At 38.2% G+C, this 21122-nt stretch overlaps 2 protein-coding genes across 4 annotated transcripts in view; one reads left to right on the forward strand and one right to left on the reverse strand.

Annotated features, from left to right (window-relative positions):
* sgcz (sarcoglycan zeta) overlaps positions 1–15772 on the reverse strand; it is a 43194-nt gene extending 27422 nt beyond the window's left edge. The window contains exons 1-4 of one of the 3 annotated variants that reach the window (XR_001663396.1): positions 15480–15772; positions 13789–14052; positions 6266–6460; positions 320–421 (exon numbers count right to left, since the gene is read on the reverse strand). Coding sequence is in view for 2 of the 3 variants with exons in the window: in XM_007562528.2 (XP_007562590.1) it covers positions 320–421; positions 6266–6460; positions 15480–15518 (336 nt within the window). In the remaining variant the exon portion in view is untranslated. Of the gene's footprint in view, positions 1–319; positions 422–6265; positions 6461–6557; positions 6774–13788; positions 14053–15479 lie in introns of those variants that run through there. The other 2 variants (XM_007562528.2, XM_016676625.1) reach the window with 2 other exon arrangements.
* Positions 15773–18434: 2662 nt separating this feature from the next.
* Positions 18435–21122, forward strand: LOC103145191 (dynactin subunit 6-like). The gene is made up of 7 exons (XM_007562531.2): positions 18435–18570; positions 18806–18870; positions 18957–19062; positions 19144–19232; positions 19439–19486; positions 20493–20635; positions 20714–21122. Exons 1-7 carry the CDS (start codon positions 18536–18538, stop codon positions 20810–20812), a joined length of 585 nt encoding a protein of 194 aa, XP_007562593.1. The 5' UTR covers positions 18435–18535; the 3' UTR covers positions 20813–21122.

Genomic DNA, 21122 nt, shown 5'->3' on the forward strand with positions numbered 1-21122 from the left:
TTGGAAATCCAGTAAGCAGCTTCATGTCAACCCCCCATTCTATAGTTCCTATAATGTCCTGGTGATGGGAGGAGGGGGCGTCTGCTGGAGGACGGCAGGACGTGAGTGGACAAAGGTGAGGAGAATGTCTCCAACATAAGCCAACTTCAAAGGGCTACTTGATTTGGCCTTTGCTGATCATGGATTGATTGAAATTCATCCACTCTGAAACTCCAAACGATCAATGCCCGTCTTCTGCTTCGGGAAAAGCCTTTTCATGTTCGTTTCAGAGACACGATTAAAGAGATCTTCACCTTGGTGAGCAACAACGGCTACTTACCCTTCTGGACTGGATCTCGCTCACATACAGAGGCATCTGGAACTCGCCGACTCCCTCCAGGTGAAGGCCGTCCTGGTTCAGCTGCAGTTCGCCCATCCCGTCCTGAAACAACAATCAGTGACACTGGGATGGGCTGTGCTGATTGTACCGTTTTTGATTCAAACAATCACAGCTTTGTAGAAAGCAACTGCATTATGATCGAGAACGAACCAAGTGACACATTTTCATATTTTTAAAGCTTGACGCAAACATTTTCATGTTTTATTGTTGGCAGCTGTAGTAGTGATAACATTAATCCATAAACGTACAAGTGTTTAGCATAGCTGAAATCTGACCATTATTTTCTATTTTAAAAGAAAGATCAGGTAGTTGAGGTTGAAAATGTTAATTTTGAGCAGAAACTCTTTGTTGCACCTTCTCAATGCAACCAATGTAAAAATTGTTGCACTGTGAGGAAGAACAGCGATGTTTTTAGCAGGTTCAAGTATTTTTCTCGGGTTTAGCCTCTAACTCCTGGATCATCTTCAAACATGTCAACCAATTTTCTGTCATTTGAGGGTAACAGACCAAGTCTTCTTCCAGAACTTTGATTGGTGACACATTCAAATGCAAACCCAAGTACAGTTGATTGAACTGATGTTTAATTCTGGCTTCAAAATACTTCCAACTAAATCTCCATATCTCTTCCTTAAACCCTGCACATGTCACTCCTATCATAGTGTATGATGGAAGATGTCCCACTTGTTACAGCAGCAGGATGTCAATCAGATTTTTCAGTGCAACTATGACTGGACAGTCCGTTTTGGGTTTTAATACACTCATCATTAAAGTTAGACTCTGAAAAGCAGCAGAGGATGATGAGGTAACGGAGAGCAGCAGAACTGCTTGTTAGGCAAAAGACAATAACCAGAAATCTGCCACATTCAGACTGCAAACTTTCCAGCCACTGCTTGATATTCCATCGTCATCCTTGATTGAGGCCTTAATTAGAAGTGTGAATGTTGGTCAATCCAGAAACTCCTGTCAAATATTTTTAATCCTGGGAAAGAAAGCAGCAGCAGTCTCCATGTTCAAGAGGTTTCCAGGTCTCATCTCAGGCAAGACGTTTTAGAATATTTAGAACCACCTTAATGGGCATTTTTCATGTCCTTAAATGACATCAATTTTTTCCAGTTCTGCTCAAATTCACCAATTTTGATTCACAGGCAAAAGGTCACAGTCTATAGATATTCTCGCAGTCTGGTTTTCTAGTTAGCATGGCTCATTAAGACTCAGTGTTCTCAGTTAACACGAACAGGAATGGGTTTTTTTTTATCATTATTATTTTGAGGCCTAATTTAACAGCTGTCATTAAACTCATTTCAGTTTCGCTCACATTTTCAGATAAAATTCAAACAGATAAGCAAGAGTCTTTACACATGCAGCAACCGGATACTAGTATTACAGAAAGATAGTGTAAAATGTTTCCCTTAATCCTGTATTCCTAATTTTTTTTCCCCACACGTTTGAAAAAATGAAACCAATGTAAAAATTAATCAAAAACACAAGTAACCAAAAATACCAAAAATGTATTTTTGGTTACTTGTGTTGTCTGATTAATTTTTACAATGGTTTCATTTTATTCTTAAATAAAGGCGTTTATTAAGAGGGAGAGAGAGAAAAAAAAAAATTGAAACTTACAATTTTGACTCACTCATCTTAGCAGAATTGTTCCAGTTCAGCCACATTGGAAAGTTTTCAACCATGAACAGCCTTTTTAAGTTTACGCCACAGCATTGCAACAGGATTCAGATCAGAACTCTGATTAGGTCACTCAACTTGTTTTTCTGCTGCTATTAAGAAGTAGACATGCTATTGTGTTTTGGATCATTGTCCTGCTGCAGAATCCAAGTTAATTTCAGCTTGAGGTCTCGGACAGATGGCCGGACATTCTTCTTCAGGATTTTTAGTAGAGGACAGAAATCATGGTTCCATTCATCACAGCAAGACTTCCAGGTTCTGAACCAGTAAACCAACCAGAGACCCTCATATTTTTCTGGCATTTTTCTGAAATGCAGTTACTTTTTTCACCAGAGGTAATGGGACACATTCTAGAGAGTTTAACTTTTGTCTCGCCAGTTTAAAGACCGTTTTCTTAAACGTAGTGGGGATCGTCAAGAAGAGTTCTGGGAACATTGAGACGAGTCTTAATGTTTTTTTTTTGTTCCTCTGCAGTGGTTTTCATCCTGGAACCCTGCCATGCAGGCCATTTTTGCCCAGTCTCTTTTTTTAAGGTTTACAGACTGATAGAGTTTAATGACTTTCTTTCGCATTCATTCCTGAATTTGTTTGGCTGTCAGAATGATGCCAAGCTTTAGAAGCTTTTGGCGTATTTCACTTTATCAGGCAGGTCCTACGACTGAGAACAGGTGTGGGAGTAATCAGGCCTGAAAGTGAACTCAGGTGTGATAAATCATGTTTTAACATTCAACCCATCACTCCTTTACACAGGTCAGTGCAAGTTTGGATTATTTTCCTCCCTTAATGACAAACATCAAAAAAAAACAGCATGCAGTGATTAATCACATCTTCGACGAACAACAGAAGAAGCGGCATGAGCTGAAAAAACAAAAAAGGACAACAAGCAAAAAAAAAAAAAAAAAAAAAGAAAGGGGCAAACATTTTTCACACCACTGTATACACAAAACCCATCCATAAAAGTTGCAAATTTTCAGCAACCCATCTGTTCAGCTTATTCTGACAGATGAGGCAGACTTTTCCCTGTTCAGCTGAAAGGTTTACAAATAAATTGGCTCCATGCTGTTTTTCTTAAAACATCCAGTCAAAAGGGAAATAAAGCTGCAAAAATAGCAGAAGATAAATGTTACTTTTACATCACGTCGATTCAGGAAATTATTTTGGTCACAGATAATTCAGCTGAAATTGGACAAGATTACGTCCAGCCCCAGCACAATAAGCAAAGTGTTGTGAGAGGACAGCTTTTGTGAGGTTGTGTATGATGAGATTGGCCCTGAGGGATGTGCTGAAAGGGTACACAGAGCTGTCAGCAGAAATGGATAGAGACAGAAGAATATAGAAGCAGAGCAACAGCAGGGAGAGCTTTATCATATATGAGAGCAGGGAGTGAGGACAGACAGCAGAGCAGAAATCAAAGGAGTGCAGGAGGAGGGTTTGGGTCTTTGTATGTCAGCAGACAGATGCTAAAGTCACTGGAGAAGGGGAGGTGAAGCACTGGATGTGAATGATGCTCCATAGGCAGCATGGGAGTGAAAATAGGACATTGCTCAGAGAGGCGTTACAAAAGAAAAGAAATCTTTAAATTGTCAGGTTGAGAACAAAACTCTACCACACTCAAATGGACATTGTGGACTTTAAGAAATATGAATAAAACTGAATGTTTAAGAGACCGTTCCCAATTCATTTAGATTTAAGAAAAGAACAGATGGTAAATATTCATTTGAGTGCAGCCCTGGTTAGAAGTTTACAGGCTTTTATCACATAGGACTGTGATTTTAATTTTAAACATTAAATATTTTGAGGATTTTTAGAGTAGGACTGTACAACAATCAACCAATAAAACATTTATTGTGGATTTTCTCTAGTTCAAACATGTCAAAAGGGTAACGGCGCTTCAGAAAATAACTTACCCCTTCAAACAATTTTTAAAATCAAATCTTTTATAAAATGCCAAAAATAACCAGAGGAAAAAAGAAAACTGGAGTTTTTAAATTTTTTTTGTTGTCGAGTGAAAAACATATTTAGGGCAACATGTCAGCATGTTGAAAAGTAATTGCTGGCTGTGCCGCCCCGAGAAGCAACAACTGCAGTCAAGCTTTTGTGATAATTGGCAACGAATTCATTATAACGCTGGAAAACAATGTTTCATTCCCACTACAATGTGAAATGCCCCAAATTAAAAAGAAATTCCTGTTCATAATCAAGAGTACATTCATCTCACCTTAATGTCCTTTGAGATAATTTTGATTCTCAATTCATAAAGACAAAATGAATAAATGACAAGATGCAAGAATGAAACACGGGCTGCTCAAACTCTACAACACCTAAAAAGAAGAATTTGTTTTTTAATTTCTACCTTTATGGCATTAGGCCCACAGGGATCTGAAATGTTCACTGAAAAGGTATTTTCCTGTGCCATCAATCTCATGGCACAGATTGATGGCAATAGCAGAGGCAGTAGCATTGGTCAGGAAAAGTCCCTGCTGCCGTTGGGACATTGTTGACAAAATGGTTAATAGTGTGCATTGTCCCTGAAAATGTCACTGGAGCCCAGAGGAGCTGCTGGTTTTGGTTTCGTCTCAGATTAACAGTCTCCGTGTCAGCAGGTCCAGCTGCCAAGTGTTTTCAGCTCTTTATAAAACGAAGTTTGGCCAAAACCCAAAACATAATATGCAATGTTTAGAAACCTTTTTTAATGTGCTTTTAAAAATGCAGTTTCCCCACCTGGACTTTGTGATGAGGTTAAAGTGAGGAAAGAAACTGATATTTAATATACTTGGCACAAAGTATAACTTGTGTTTGGATATAATGGGAAAAAAAAATATATCCTCCTTAGAATTAACATTTCAGAATAATATGACCAATGTGACTGAGAGCTAGTATTAAAAACTCAAACTCTTGAGCACAGCACATCAAAAGTTAATTCAACGAGTGTCAGTTTACATCTTCACTGAAAAAACAAAACAGGTGAGCCAACTAAATGATCAAATCAAGTTTATCCAAGTTGATACATCAAGTTGACAGGTTAAAAGTTAAGTTTGACAAATTTAATTACATGTAACATTTCAACTTTTTTTTTTTTTACATTGAAGCTCCATTCTCTTTTTTTAGTGTCATGTCTCAATTATGTTTTTTAAACTGTCCAAATGACGCCACTAGGACTGATTCACCCCTAAATATAATCACTGTAATAATTTTTAACACATATATTTTTTAAAAACTTAATCTTGATAATTACGTTGAATTTTATACAGTAGTAGATTATTGTGCCCAGGTGCAACAAAACTTACTTCTTAAATCTCCCACTGCAAGAAATCTTATTTCCTGTATTATAGAGTCACATGTGGAAGAAAAAGGCATTTATTGGTTGAGCAGCAGAGTTGAATGTGTGGTTTCCCTTATGAAAGATTTCTCCTCCACTAGTGTCACATAACTTTAGGTGGAGTCAGTGTGCTGCATCTCCCTCACTGTAAAAACAAAAGATCCTCATCATTGAAGTCAACCTCGATGCAGAAGATGCCTGTCTGAGCTTCTGCAACCTGCGGTAATGCCACTCCTGAAGAGTGCCGTTAATTAGGATATTTAACTGAAGAAAGACATATCTACAACTTAAACTTCAATCATCTAATTCAATGACGTTAGAGTCTATAATAATATAAGGTGTTGAGAATATTTAGGCAGTGTTTTCATGAACACAACCCAGATACTGACCTCTGGTGCTCAACCAAAAAAATGTTTCTCTCCAAATGTCACACAGTTTAAGGGGCAATAAACTGGCTTTCCTGCTATGTAATATTTATTGTTAACACAAATGTCCTTTGTGAAAAGCATACCAGCAACATTACTTAAAAAAAAAAAAAACAAAAAAAAAAAACACAATTGGTAATCACTGTGGAAAATTTGCTCATGAGGACAAATGGAAGGAAGACATTTGCAAAATATGTAAAGATGTACATTAATGTAGGCATGATGGTAGTTAAAATAGCATTCACATTAACCACCATGACATTTTCCAGAATGTAGTTGCATTTGGTTCTGCTTTAACTAGTCGCTGGCTGCAAAACAGAAAAGTAAAATTCCGACAACTGAAAACTTCAACAGAACTCCTATGTAAAAAGAAACTCAATGCCGTCTGTGAGAAACGTTTGAAAATTACCCAACCAAAGCACCAATGCAAAAACTTTTCTCCAAAGGACATGCTGAACTCACCGTTGAAAAATTCATGACCTTAATAATCCAGACAGTGAGGGCCAGGTTTACTATCATGGTGACCAGGAGCAGCAGCAGGAAGAAATAGAGGCATCTCTTTCTCCAGCCGTACAGCCCCACTGGATATACGGCTTCACAGCCCGGACGCTGGAGGTGCAGGGACTGCGAGGCCAGGATAAACTGCTCCTGGGTAATCTAGAAAAGAAACACGCAGAGTAGCCTTTTGTTAGGTGGCTGTCAAGTACATGGTCACTCCTTGCAAAGGCAATCACATGTTGCAAGTGGTCATTACCTTCAAGCACCACCAAATTGGCTCCACACTGAGGAATGGCTGTTATTTTTTAAGTGGTGACACATCATAAAAAATAAAACGCACCAAAAAAAGTGAGGCCTGATTGTTAGCTGGTGGCTGCTGTAGCCTGAAATTTCATTAAATGGCTTCTGAGCTGTAACAAGCGACAGAATGAGAAATGTTTTTATTTTCATGGTAATCGGATTAGATTGGCACCTAAAAGGGAAACAAATCAAATGTTATAAAAGGAGAACCATTTTAGAAGAAAAGCTGCATCGTTTGTCAAAATTATTGATTACATGCACACTGAAGGGAATAAATTATTATTTTTTTGATACATTTTAATTTTGCAATCAAAACTACACATTAATAAAGCACAATTAGTACAAGTCATAAAAGTCTGACCTTTGTATGAAGTTTGGCCACCATAAAAGAGGTCATTTGTATGGATTTAATAACCTGTCACAGCTTTGTTTTCTATGCTAATTGCTTGTTGACATTTTAACGTCTCAGTGCTTAAATAGCAAACAACACGTTACTCTGAATGACAGCTTCCTGCAGCTCACTTGTTTACTTCTCCGCTCATGTTGAAATGTTTAGAAAGTTCCTGCCAATCAATGTCTCATGGGAAAATCTTTCAGTGGTAGAGCAGTAAGCTGGCTTTGTGAAGCTGATGGTTACCACTGGGAATGAGTACAGGTGGGAGATTCCTCGAAGACAGGCATCACATCAGAAGGTTCACAACAAATAATTGGCCAGTTTCTGATAACACACAAAAATCTAAAGTTTCAAAATAAGTTTTCAAAATGCTTTTAAATTTCGTACAATTTAAAGTCCTAGTGCAATGCTACAGGAAGCACTCGAGAAGGGCAGCTCCGTCCCTCCCCCACCCTTTGCTGGACACTGCTTTTCAGCTGGCTGAAAGAACTGCAGGCTTTCTACCTGAGCAGGTAGCAAATGATGAGCTTTTTATACTAAAGAGGGTTCTTTCTAAAAACTACAACAAAACTGATGCTGTTAAATTTTACCCTATCTGCTGTAAGTATTTAGTCATTTATAATAAAGCTACTGTGGCAGTACACCATGTGAAAGTTTTACTAGAGACCAAATCAGGATTCCTCAAAGCCAGACAACGGGAAAAAATGTCCGCCAAAACACACACGAGTCAAATAAAAAACACACGAGAGAAAAAAAAAAGGAATCGAAAAAAAAAGAACACAACCGCAGGAGGAGAAGCAGACACACGAGAACATTGGACAACAAACACAAACTTGTAGATTTGTCCCTGGGAAGACACTCAAAGGGAAATTTGAGGATCCCTGGACTAAATTATTTAAGTTGTTGACAGAATCTAATGTTAACACACGTAGCTTAAATTAAACATTGCAGTTTCCAGCCAAACCTCTGGCTCACAGAGCGTCCTTTCATCTTCCCCACTCAGCTCCTCCAGACTAGCGGCAGCAGCACTTAGCAAAGTGCTAAGTGCTGCTTACTCTCGTTGAACTGCGAGTCTACTGAGCTAATCATGAGCTACTTCTAGCCCATTGCTCTCGGTTTTAAATGGCATAATGACAAGCGCTGATGTGATGGAGAGTCAAATGGATCAGAAGCTTCTTAAAGACACAGGAGGTCCATTTCAAGGTATCAAATTGTGAAGTTTGTTTCTTTTATGTTTGATATATTGAGAGATTTAATAACTAAAAGGAGTTACTTTCTTGTGCTATAAAACATTATGTACCTGGAAAATACAGAAACACCAACCAAAATGTTGCCAACATTTCCAAATCCAAACATTAACTTCACTCGGTTCAGTCTTCCTGGTATCTGCCGAAATTGTCACTTTTGTCCCAGTGATATGCAAACATGCAATTAGGTCTTTATACACATTTTTGTCAAAATACTTTGATACTGTTGTATCAGAATAACTTCCCAGTATGTGCCCATCTCAAAGATTAATGCCATTTTTACTACATTAATCAAAACAATTCATACTGAACAATGAAAAACTGAAATGCCTGCAGGCCACAGAAAAAAAAAAAAAAAAAAAAAAAAAAAACACGCTACAATAAAGCTAAGCTTTGAGATCACAGAAAGCGATGTCAGAGTGAACCTTCTTAGGCAGAGACGAACAGTTGTTCTCTAGCAGATTGTGACCGTAGGCTGACTGTGTGAAAATCCTAATCACAGGGTGCAAGGTTGGTTGAGCTCTGAACTCTTCCACGCAGCTGTTGAAAGGATGAAAATTGGCCCCTTTTTAACTCTTTTCACAGAGAAGCTAAAAGAATCAGTATTTTAAAATCAGGGCAAAATGTCCAGCAGCAACTGAATGCTACTCATACACCCATAGGAGCTGAGATTAATCCATCATGCTGGTGAAAAATATTTTGATTGCTGACACACACATCTATAATTGACACACCTGTGCACAGCTTTTTCCCCTCCCAGATACCCTGGACACAATTCATGCATAATTTCAAAGTCATGGCCCACATGCTTTTTTCACACTCAGCACGTCATTAGCATAAGACACTAATGGCTGGCATCATTAAATAGTAGGTTTTTTCTCTCAGGCAGTCATTAGTTGCCTCTCCAACTCCGCAAGCTGTCAATTTTCCCCCCTGCCCCCAAAGAAAGTCCAAGTTTATTAACAGAGATTCTTTAAGAATCAAGAGTTAATGTTTTATTTGCTGTAGTCCTCAGTCCATGTGAGGCTTGGATGCAATAAACCATCTGTTTTAGAAGTGAAAAACAAACAGCAGCCTCTGGAAGTATTGTTGCAACAAATCAATATATCTTGTGGGGGTGAGCAGTTGATGAATTTTAGTCATTATAAAACCAGAAACACAGAGAGGCTGATTTTGGAAAGAATTGTGCAGGCAGTGCGTGGTGTAGTGGTTAAAGGTGGATGCCAGAAATAGGCAAACAGCCCTTGGGCTGCCCATCGTTTCATAGAAACGGATACATTTTGACAAGTGTAAGATTCTTCACTATTCTGACCAACCAAGTGTGTTTCAATATAGAAGTAATAAAAAGAGAAAGGCAACATCTACTTAACACTGTCTCTGGGACACCAAGTTTAGTTAATGTTGTTGAAATGGATTTTTTTTTTCAATATATAAATTTCCAGAAGCTTTAAGATCTACAACAAAAAAAGAAAAACTGCATATAATCCTTAGCTTGTGTGTATTAATGGTACATTTGATCAGCAAAATAGGGTCAACCAATCCCAGTAGAATAAATCCCACTTCATTTTTAGCTTTTTTAAAAGAAAAACAAAGTCACTGAACCAAAAATGCTCTGAAGTATTTCAGTGTTGCTGTATGCCAATGGAAAAAAAAAGAAAAAAGAAATGGTGTTTGATAATCATTACCCTGTTTTCACTACATGCGTTTATTACCCGACACAAAACAGGAGGTTGAAATTTAACCAAATATTTCACCCCTGATCAAACTCAGAAGACTGTCATAAACCTGTAGCCACTATGAACTTTAAGGGGCAACACAGGCTGTGGAATGAGTGTGTCATATCGCAAAGGAAAGACAGCTGCTGCCACAGCATGAGTCTGCAGGGAAAAAAAAAATATATATATTATCTTCTAGTGTCTGAAGAAATAAGGTGATCAGCAGAACCTAATGCAGATGTTAACATTTTAAGGATGGCACACAACACCGTTACTCGAACTTGAAGCAGTGAGTGTACTTGGACAACCTACCGCCATGAGAACTGCGATGCAGCACAAATCGGTTGGGTATCCCCTTGGGTGCATTTATTGTGGAATTTGATGCAGTAAGACCGACTTGTGCACACCAAATGTGCAAAGTCTGTAGTTTTTAGCATGATGCATTAACACTTACTGCCTCATACTGACTTTATTGCAGTAGTTCACCAAGAGGTCAAACTCAGCACAACTTTCCTAGCGGCTTTGAAACAAGTTTCACATACTGTTGCTTGTACATATTTGTTTCTTCTGAGTGTTTTCTTGGCACAAATTTTAATTTCTACATTTGCAAAGAACCTGGCAATATTGTTTAATCTACCTTATTCCCAGCTGGCTAATTTTGATCCAACAATTCTGAGTTACCATGGGCTTCTTGACTGATTCAAGTAAAGCCCTTACTTGGCCTGTTAGCACTAGTTTGTCCAAAATGAAAAGGAAACCTGCTAAGACGAGGCTTGCTAAACTATGACATGTTCCAAGTTTCTAGTATAGCTTTATAAACTAATCCAAATTTAAACTCCTCTATAACTTTTTCCCTGCTGTGTTCCTTGGTCTTCGTGATGCTGATCATTCACAAATATTCTTCAACAAACCTGGAGGTCTTCAGACCAGCTGCATTTTCTAGAAGATTAAATTACAAACGGATGAACTCCGTTTAAAAATAAAGGTGACTTCTAAAAGGCATTTAATTGCATTTGATTTAATTTTGGTGCAGTGCGAAAGGTTGAATGCATATACGCACAATACAAGATTTATATATATATATAGCTGGACACACCAAACAAACCTATTCCACAGGCTTCATTCACTCTCTAAGAGGCCGTTTCTATGGATGAACACTTTCGGTCACATTTGGAAGTGGTGGCAGATGTCTCACAAATCGACGTTGCGATTTGGCAGCAAGTACAAATGATCCACATCACTGGCCTAGAAATGTCAGCGAGTCCAATTTAACCAGTGTTACAGTGAAGGGACAGGAGTATTATCAGAGGCACTAACACAAAGTCGCAAGGTTTAGCATCACAAAAGTCATGTTTTGCAGCCACAGTTCTTTGTAGGTGGAGTGTTGCTAAGAGTATCAGACAATTTTCAAACTTAAACATAATCTACAACATATTTAATGTGGATCTGATGCATATAGCTTTAAATCAATATTTTCGTCAGTTGACCAGCTGCTTAGATTCACTCACTGCATTGTTGCCAGGGGAAACTCAATCACTTGCAAATTTTGACAACCCACCATACTTTGTGCAAGTGGAGTCTGTGATTTCTTACTCAGACTTTTAATGTATACATCAATCTGCCTCCAAAACGTTAGCTTTTCTTGATTCAATTATCTGTTATGAACCATCAGATACTTCATTATGTCAGACATTGCAGTCTATTACAACCATAAAAAGGAGATGGCTGAATGAGATCCAGCAAATGTAAGAGGTTTTCTACCCAAATGGTACTTACATTATGGTTGAGAAGTGCACCATATTTAAAGCATTAGTTTCCTTTACGTTTGAAGTGTAATATGCTAGACAGGTAATTATATTATACTTTGGATGTGAAGAAAATGCAATGCAAGCAAGCTGGACCAATTAAAGTTCAGCTCCACAACAGTTGGGCACTTTAAGTTAGCAGCTACGATACAAATATCTGGAGGAATACACACACTGCATCATTTCTCTTTATGAAATCTTATGTAAAATCATTCACCACTTCAACAAAGTATCTAAAAATCAACATTTAAAGTTGTTAATCCATCTCATCAATAAGTCTTCTGTGACTTTACCAAGCCATGAGGAGCATAGCTGTAAAGCAGTAGGACTGACAATGGGCTTGCCTCATGGAGGTGACGTCGCTCCATCTCCACTCATTTCCTATGAACGTGTGTGATGAGGCCACATTCACTTGCCCTCGTCCAGCCAAGCTACTGGCAAAATTTGTGTGTGAAATTTTGAGCTGGTACACGTAGCTATACAAACACAGGCTAGTGAAACACAAGAAAGTTAAACTGTTCAACATTTGTCGCCACCACTGCTACCGCCATCACGTCCCGTGTGTTGGTTCATCTCAAATGGTGGACAGTTTTTACTTTTCGTCATAGTATTCTTTGCAACGGACTGCTAAATTATGCTTGAAGTTTATGCAAGTCTTTTGTGTCAAAATAAGGAAGGTTAAAAATTTACTTGTAATTAGGGAGGAGCCAGGGAGTTATCCAGTCACCCTGTAAAGTCATTGGCTGTTTCCATGAGCCACCAATGGCAACTGGACAGTATGTTTAAGTTATAATCTTGTCTAATATTCATACTGCACATTAGACACACTTTGTTGTAGGTTTTTATACATTTAATACTTTTCTTTTTTAGTATATTTGTATGAACCTATACATGTCTCATTGCTGCCGATACATCTGAATCGCCCCACTGTGGGACACTAAAGAATATCTTTATTCTAATAACTGGTGATATTAACACAAAAGATTCATCTCAGGCAAGAAAAAAAAGCAATACTATAGAATAAGGAAATGGGTGTATAAAAAGCCATTTTACTGCACCCATTTTTAAATGTGGCATTTACCATCTTCACATCTGAAAATGTGCAAGTTTGCTATTGTTTAAACAGTTACAGCAGCTTTTGTATAACACAATTGCTGAAATAACTCTGCAGCTCCCAAAAAATATGCACACCATCATGAACAGATGGGTCAGAATCCACACAGATTTACCATCCACAGTCCTTGTTACACACGCTTTCTATTATTAGAAACCAAACACCTACACAGCAGCATGCTACTTTGAGGTGGAATAAGCCATAACATCTCTGCAGGTGATGCTGTGAAAGCATCCACATGGACTTGCTGCACAATCCAATCTTCGAAAACTGCCTCATTAATCCTATTCATGATTGAGCATTCCCATTTTGCTTCAGGGAAAGATTGTCAAGAGTTTTGACAATAAAAACTTGCACCTGCAACCAGCTAAAGCCACCGATGAGCCAGCAATTACCCAGCAGTCCCGTCACGCTGCCAGTGCACCTCATCTTCACCAATTATTGTCGAGGATGATGGTCCGCATGCCGCTTTGATCAAGCGATGACATACTGCAGAGGCAGCAGAATACAGCCAAGAAGACAAATAATGAAAGGAAATTAGAACGTTATTAATGTTTGATGATGTTAATCAGCAAAAAGGCCCACTCGCTCTCATGCGGCAGCGCCGCTGGACTCCCACAAGGCTGTCTCAGCTGGAGGCAAGAAAACATTTGAAGTGCACAAATGATTATGCACAACAAATGGACAATCATCCTCAAGATCTGCCAAAAAGGAAGTTGTTTGTTTAGAAATTCTGTTGGGTTTTTAAAATTTTTTGACAGACTAGTCAAAGCTACCCGATTGCAACCAACTGGAAGAGCCAATTACGTTGCTCAGTGCGCAACTCGTGCATCAATGTTACTTTTTTCACATCTTGTTGATGTGACAAGCATGCTTGGAGAGGTTACCACTGTCAATACTCATCCATCTTACATGCGAAATCCAATTTTTCTCTTCCCCCGCTTTCCTTTTTCCCTCAGGCTCCTTCATCTCTGCTGGCGCGACAATCACTGAAGTTTGTCACAATGGCTTCATCGTTTGGCAGGCAGTGCCCTTTCTGGGTGGATGGCTGATTGATGGATAGAGGGACAGAAAGATGGCCGTCTGTGCACTTCTTTTGAGTCAAAGCAAGTTGGACCAGCAGAGATGAGTGATGTCCAATAAGTCCAGCACAACAAAAAGGTCGCAGCAGAAGGCCTGAAACCAATAAGACTGAACATCAGAAAGGTTTTTCCATCCAGACAGAACAATACTTCTGGCTTTTAAGAATAAGTCTCTGCACACACAAAAAGTCTGTTCTGTGCACCTCTGTGTATTAAAGTCAAGAGCTGTTAAGTCTCAGACACTTACAGCACTGACAGTTCCCTCTAGTGTGATGATTGCATAGGGGAGGAGAGACAAACTGCTGATGTAAACAGACAAACACTTCCCCACAGTAAACTCCTACTGCTCACTAATCCCCTTGGAAATCCTCAGGGAGGCCTGCAGGGCCACTTTTGGACAGCACGCACAGGGGTCATTTGCATTCATTGGCCAAATTCACAGCGGATGTGTAATACTGAACGCTGCATTGTCAAGGAAAGTAATGCAAGAGAGCCCTGTATTTTTTTTATTTTGGATGGGAATATTAAGTCCAACTTTTTTATTTCTTAAGTCATCTTCCTAGAGTCCAACAAGCCGCATGGTTCATAAAACAAGACGGGAGAGAAACTTGCAGACTTGTAGGCAAAGTGTTGGATCAGCTCTGGGCTGGTTTTTATCTGGGGTGATTTCCTGACTGATAAGCGTGAACCAGTGAGCCCAGAGCTGAGTGAGTGTGTGTCTGTGTGTGCTAGCTGGACCTGAGAGCTCAGTCAAACAGAGGCTCTGCTGTGTGGATTTTACACACAAGATATCTCTTTTCTTATTATTTTCCCTCCCTTTTCTTTGCACTGCAGCAGCATGGAGGATGGGATGCACATACTGTACCCAGAGGTTACTGCCTCCCCTCACTAGAGTGGAATGATAATGAGAAAGCATGCAGGCGGAATATTCATAGGCTGTCACATTACTGCGATTCTTGAAGAGGGGAGTGCATACACTATGGGGTGTGCTGCAAGAGAGAGATATGTGAGGAAGTCCAGGTAGGCTCCCTGAAATGTTTGGCCAGGCACCTTGATTACTATTAATTTTATTCCTGCCTGGAGGGAAGAGATGCAGACAATTGCTATTCATCTTTAATCAGATTAAAACTAAAATAATAATAATAAAAAAAAAGGTCCTGGCCGTACTGAAACAGAAGGTGCACCTGTTGCAAAAGACTAGTGAAAAACTGGAGTTTGTAACTCAAAGAAGTACATAAAATAAGGGATATAAGCATTACGGATATATTTAGAAATGAAAAGAAAATTTGCATACAATTTGAAAATTATGCTAAAGCAGTGACTTTGTAATTATGTGTAAATAAATGCAACAGATGAGTGTTATAAACAAAATGTATTCAAGTGAAAAAATGGCCATTTATCTTAAGACTTAGTAAAAAATAAATAAATCTTTGGAACATTTATTTTCAGTAAAAAAATAAAATTAAAATAAAAAAAAATCCCACACACGTTTAAATAAAACACTAAGCTTTAACACCTTACCTTGAGGTTCTCTATATTGAGGGTTGCCGACTGCTCCATTTTCCGTCCTCATCTGTTTGTTACATATTTCCACAAAGTTGTTACAAACGAGATTTCAGTCCCGCCTCGCTCCCAAACAGCCGAGGAGAGCTCCGTTGTCGTATAGTAAGAGCTGTTTTCATTCTCAACTACGCGTCAGCCGCCAATTATAGGTGGCTCGTTAATGGCTATCAGTGTTTAACGAGCTGCAGGTGTGCAGATTCAGGTGCTCACCTCGGTTATCCACTTTCCAGTCATTCTCTCCTCTTCAAAAACTCAGCCGCCAGTAAGCGTGACGTAATCACGCACAGCGTTTCCTCCACGGGATTTCAAAATAATCATCTAACGTGAGCTACATTTAACTAACTCGATCTAAAAACCACAAGGGTACCTAATTTTAGACCTGTTGCTATTCTTCTACAAAATAAATGCTTAAAATGTCTTTAAAATACATTTTGTGTGATTTACACCCATGAACATGAATACTGAACCATCAAAAATAATGTAATACTTTTTTTTTTTTTAGCTCAGGGAAAATGTTCACATACACTCCGGCATTCCTGGTTGTGGATTCTGCCTTAACTTTTCAAGGATTTATTTGGAGGAGTGATTGTAGAGCAAACATCTAGGGTTTTTTTAAGACAACTTGATGCATAACTTTGTATTTATTTTACAGTGTTAAAAATGCATACATACAAGCTCGAGTGTATACAAAATTTTCCCACTAACAATTGGTTAATTGTGTCTTAGAACGTTTTATCTCATTTGTAACCATCATCAAGCTTCTTCCATTATTCTGTCTTAATATTTGATCACTTTATGGCAAGATTATTAGAGTTCATTTAAAATGTCTGGTTTTCTTTGCACAGATCTGACTTCTGAGAAGGTCCTTCCAACACCTCGTTCCTGCTTCATTCGAACTAAGCACACTTTTGATGACGGGGCTGTTGATGCATGCCCGCTTTTTAATCATCCAACTGTTTATTTCAGGTCAAGTTGAAGAAATTGAAAGTAGTTTTTCTTCTTCATTATTCCTTCCACTTTGTGCAATGGACCAACACAACTGACAGCCAGAAAACACCCAAAGCATAATGCTACCACCATGATGCTTGACAACTGGTGTTCTTGTCAATGTGGCCTGATAGCTCAATCTTTGTCTCATCCGAACATACAACTTTACTCGATTTTATTGCGAAGGCCCCGGCTTAGGTCATATCCGGATTAGCACGGTGAAATGTGTTTCGCTTCATCAAAGCATCATCGTGGCTCACTTCCAGCGGCTGCGGGTTGGAAACGCACACACGCATTTACACACCAAAAAGTCACAATAAAAAGTGTATTTACATAGCAAATAGTGCTGATTGCGCATTTTCATAAAAATTATAAAAGTGATGATTTATAAATTAGACTTATTTTTTCCCCTCATTTTTTGGGAAATGTCGCACCCTGCAGGAAACTCAGCCACACTCAACTGGGGAATGAGATAAAAATAAAGATATCTTAATAGATTGAGCTTTTTGTTTTACACTTACACGACCCTGAACGAATTGCGTATGATACAATATTTGGCTTTAAACATTTTTTTTTATAGATTGTTACATAATAGGAAAGTTGGTGGAATAACTCAAAAGTAAATAAAAACACATATTAATTAAACACGTGCAAATGGTCTACCACATTTACCGAGCAGTGGACTGATGTTTTATTTAACCTTGCTGGGCCATTTAGCTGATTAAAGTAGTAGTCATGGCATCCTGCTGCAAAGTGAGATCAGCATCTCCATAAAGCTCGTCAGAAGAAGGAAACATACAGTCATGGTAAAGGGCTGCTATGACTTTTTACACCAGTAGATGGCATGACTCCTCACCTCAACAATAACTAAACTCCCGAACCTAAGATATCTTTGGACCAAATTATTTGTTGCTTGACTTTTTTGTTTTGTTGCAAATGGCATTAACTTTGGACCGCTTATGTATTTTGAGGTGGTATTTTTTATTTTTTAAGGATTTGTTTTCCTTCAGTTTAGTATTTTAGGCTAAACACACTGTGTTGTCTCGGTATTTGCTGTGCAACCATCATTCACAACCCTGCTTTAAAGTATGTACTACCATTATAAGTTTTCACTTTTGTTACAATTAAAACGGAATGATTACTGCTTCCCACTTTAGACACAAACTACTCTTTTTTATTTATTAGAAATCTGGCACAAACTTTAGCAGTTTGTTTGTTTGTTCTTTCAAAAAGCACATAAGTAATATACATTACTAAAACATGGTATAATATAACGGTCTGTGATGAAACTCCTTTGTCTGTCATAGCAGTTTGTTGTGGAAGGAGCTTCAGTTCTCACAACAGCTGTGTGGGATAGGAGACATTGCCCAACAATGATGTTATTTTAACCAAGCAAGTGTGTAGTCATACATAATATTTTATGTCTTTCTCATATTAAATATACATACAAAAAAAGATTATGTTATATAAGAACAAACACACAGAATTCTGCGAACTCTTATATTCTTTAGCAATGCCTTTTTTGGCAACACCCGCCTTGTGGCTGCCTGTTGGTCGTCTGTTATTCAACAGCCTTTTTTGTGATTATGTAGGTCATAACATGGCTCCAGCACAACATAACAGTATATAAAAAAATGTCATTGTTCTGATGTTATAATCTAATATTTTTTGACAGAGTGAACTGCAGGTTTTTTCATCTGTAAGCTGTACTAATCGAAATGGCCAGAAATATATCAAAATAAATATAACTACTCAGTATGCAGATATTCCATGCAGTATCGATTTATTTTTAATTAACTCACTGAAATTAATCTATATAATAATAATAATAATAATAATAATAATAATAATAATAATAATAATAATAATAATATAACCATGCACACACAATTTTACAATTGTCTTGTAGTAACGTTAGTAGGACGATAGAGGGCAGCATCAACCTTTCTAGCAATCATAATCGTTCCGTGCTCGACTTTTGAAGGATTAATAATCAACTGTCGACCAGCCAGTTCGCCGTCGCAAGGATGTCAGACTCGAAGCAAAATATTGCACCTAAAAGGTATTTATATGAACTGATTTTATCTACGCATAAGTGCTTATATACAGCGACTAATTTGATGATAATTTATGTCTGGGGAAAAAATATATATATATTAAATCATATAAATTCACAAATGATTCGCGGAACCTTTATTGTAAGGATGTAACGGTGATGTATTTCTCTTTAGAGTTGTGTTTACCGACCACATTGATGGCTTATTAGATTTTCTTTTCTTGTACGAACTGTGTTTTAGTGCTAAAATAGCAGCTGGGGCTGTTGTGTGCGTCGAGAGTGAAATAAGAGGAGATGTTACCATTGGTGAGCCTTTTTATTTTGACACATTGTTTCGTGTGTACTCCAATCATCACAGTTGTACCAAAATGTATTTTTTTTTGCTCTCTCAGGAGCTAGAACAGTCGTCCACCCAAAAGCTCGGGTCATAGCCGAGGCAGGGCCTATTATAATTGGGGAGGGTAATCTAATAGAGGAGCAGGCTCTTATCATTAACAGGTAGGTGTATATGTGTGTGAATGTGTTTTAAATTTTAATCTTTAATTCCTTCAAGGGTTTTAATCTGTGTTGTCTCCGTAGTTATCCTGAGAATATAATGCCAGACTCGGAGGGAGTTGAGCCTAAAACGATGATCATTGGGACCAATAATGTGTTTGAAGTGGGTTGCGGTATCCTTTACACTTCCTGTATTGCTAGTCTTTAATGAATATATCACGCATATGTTAGTGACCCAATTATTTGTGCAGTAATAACAAAACAAAAAAAGCCTTTTCAGCTGCTGCAAATAAAGAAATAGTCCACCAGGGGTCTCCAGAGAGCAAACAAGTTTATATTTGTTTATGTGTCCTGTTTGAAATCCTTCACTCTGTCTCAGTATCCCAGGCTTTGAAAATTGGAGATAACAATGTGATTGAGTCCAAGGGTGAGTATTGTGTTCATATTGTTTTGTCAAGGCCTGCAAATCAACCGTAGCTAAAACTCATCCAGTGCTTTGAAGAGGATTCACATCCCTTTAGACCTCTTCACATTTTGTTACTCTACGACAAATGTCATAGTTTCAGGTGATAGATCAACACAAAGCAGTGCAGTGTTGGTGAAGCGGAAGAAAAAAAATTACCTTTAGCGTCAAATCTAAATCTGCAGTATGCATTTAAAGCCTCTTCTATTAGGCAACAGTAAATAAAACTTGGCCTTTTTGCAAGGGAGAAAAGAAGAAGGACAAGAAAGCTCCCCTGTGCTGCTTGGTCCATGCCTTGTAAGAAATACAGCAAACATAGAGAAGAAGGGCAGTTGTCCAAGATTGAACTTTTTAGGCCATTCCAAATTTGAGTCTGTAGCTTAGCAGCTACAAAAGTTGCTCAATAACAGACATGCGAGTTCCCTCTGGAATGTGATGGTGTAAAAAAAAAAAAAGAAAAACAAACCCTGACAGATACAGAGAAGAAAAACAATTTACTATAAAATATTTGACAGGATGCTTGAATAGACATGACGTTTGTGTAGGAAGGTAAAAAATGTGTGTGCATAAATTCTGCAAATTTAAGTTTTAAGCTGCTTCCTTCGTTCTTTCTATTTGCTTCCAAGACTTACCTGTTCTCTTTCAACATTTTTCTTTCTTTTTTTTTTTTGCCACATATTTAATGTCCGGCACTCATTAGTGATCATGAGCGGGACCGTCCTAAATAAATCACACACAGAACATAAAGATTATCTGAAAGTTATGTCTTGAAGAGAATCCTGTAAAAACCTGACACTATACTTGGCCGCTTTAAAACACTATAAAAAAAAAAATCTCAAGACACAGTTCCACACATTTAATTAGCCAGTACAGCAAAATTTTAATTATAATAAATGGACGAGACTAATTATCTTGCTTTCTATTGCTTCTCTGGAGACGCTTTTTCCATTTTTTTGTTATTTAATCACAGCTGATGTGGGGAGAAACGTGATACTGACCAGCGGCTGCATCGTCGGCGCGTGCTGCCAGGTGAACACGTGCGAAGTCGTGCCCGAGAACACGGTAGTTTACGGCTCAAGCTGCATCAGGCGCGTGCAGAGCGAAAAGCCGCAGGTCTGTACCCCTTCAGTTTCAGGCAGAGGAAGGCCTTGTTGGCTTTGCCCTGAAAACAGTAATCGTTTCATTTTACAGCCACAGACCCTACAGCTCGACTTCCTCATGAAGATCCTTCCCAACTATCACCACTTGAAGAAAACGTTGAAAGGAAGCGGCACGCCTTTAAGAAACTGACTCGAGAATGGTGTCAAAAGAAATCACTCGCAGCTGCAGTCACTCGGGATCGTTAGTAAGATCTGAAAACACAGAGACACTTTAATTTCACACTTTATGCACTTTTCTTTCATCTAAGTGTGTTGCTTTGCCTCTGTCACCAAAAAATAACCAAACCACACCTCTGCTCTTTAACTTTTAGATTAATGTTTAAATTTTTTTTTTCTTTAATTTTTGAAAGTATTTGCACTCGAAGTCATAACTGTGCAAAGAAAGTCATTATTGAAGAACTGAAAAACATTCCAATAAATACTCAACGTGAGATTACAAA

This window comes from Poecilia formosa, unplaced genomic scaffold (assembly GCF_000485575.1).
Source record: "Poecilia formosa unplaced genomic scaffold, Poecilia_formosa-5.1.2 Scaffold137, whole genome shotgun sequence".
NCBI lineage: Eukaryota > Metazoa > Chordata > Actinopteri > Cyprinodontiformes > Poeciliidae > Poecilia > Poecilia formosa.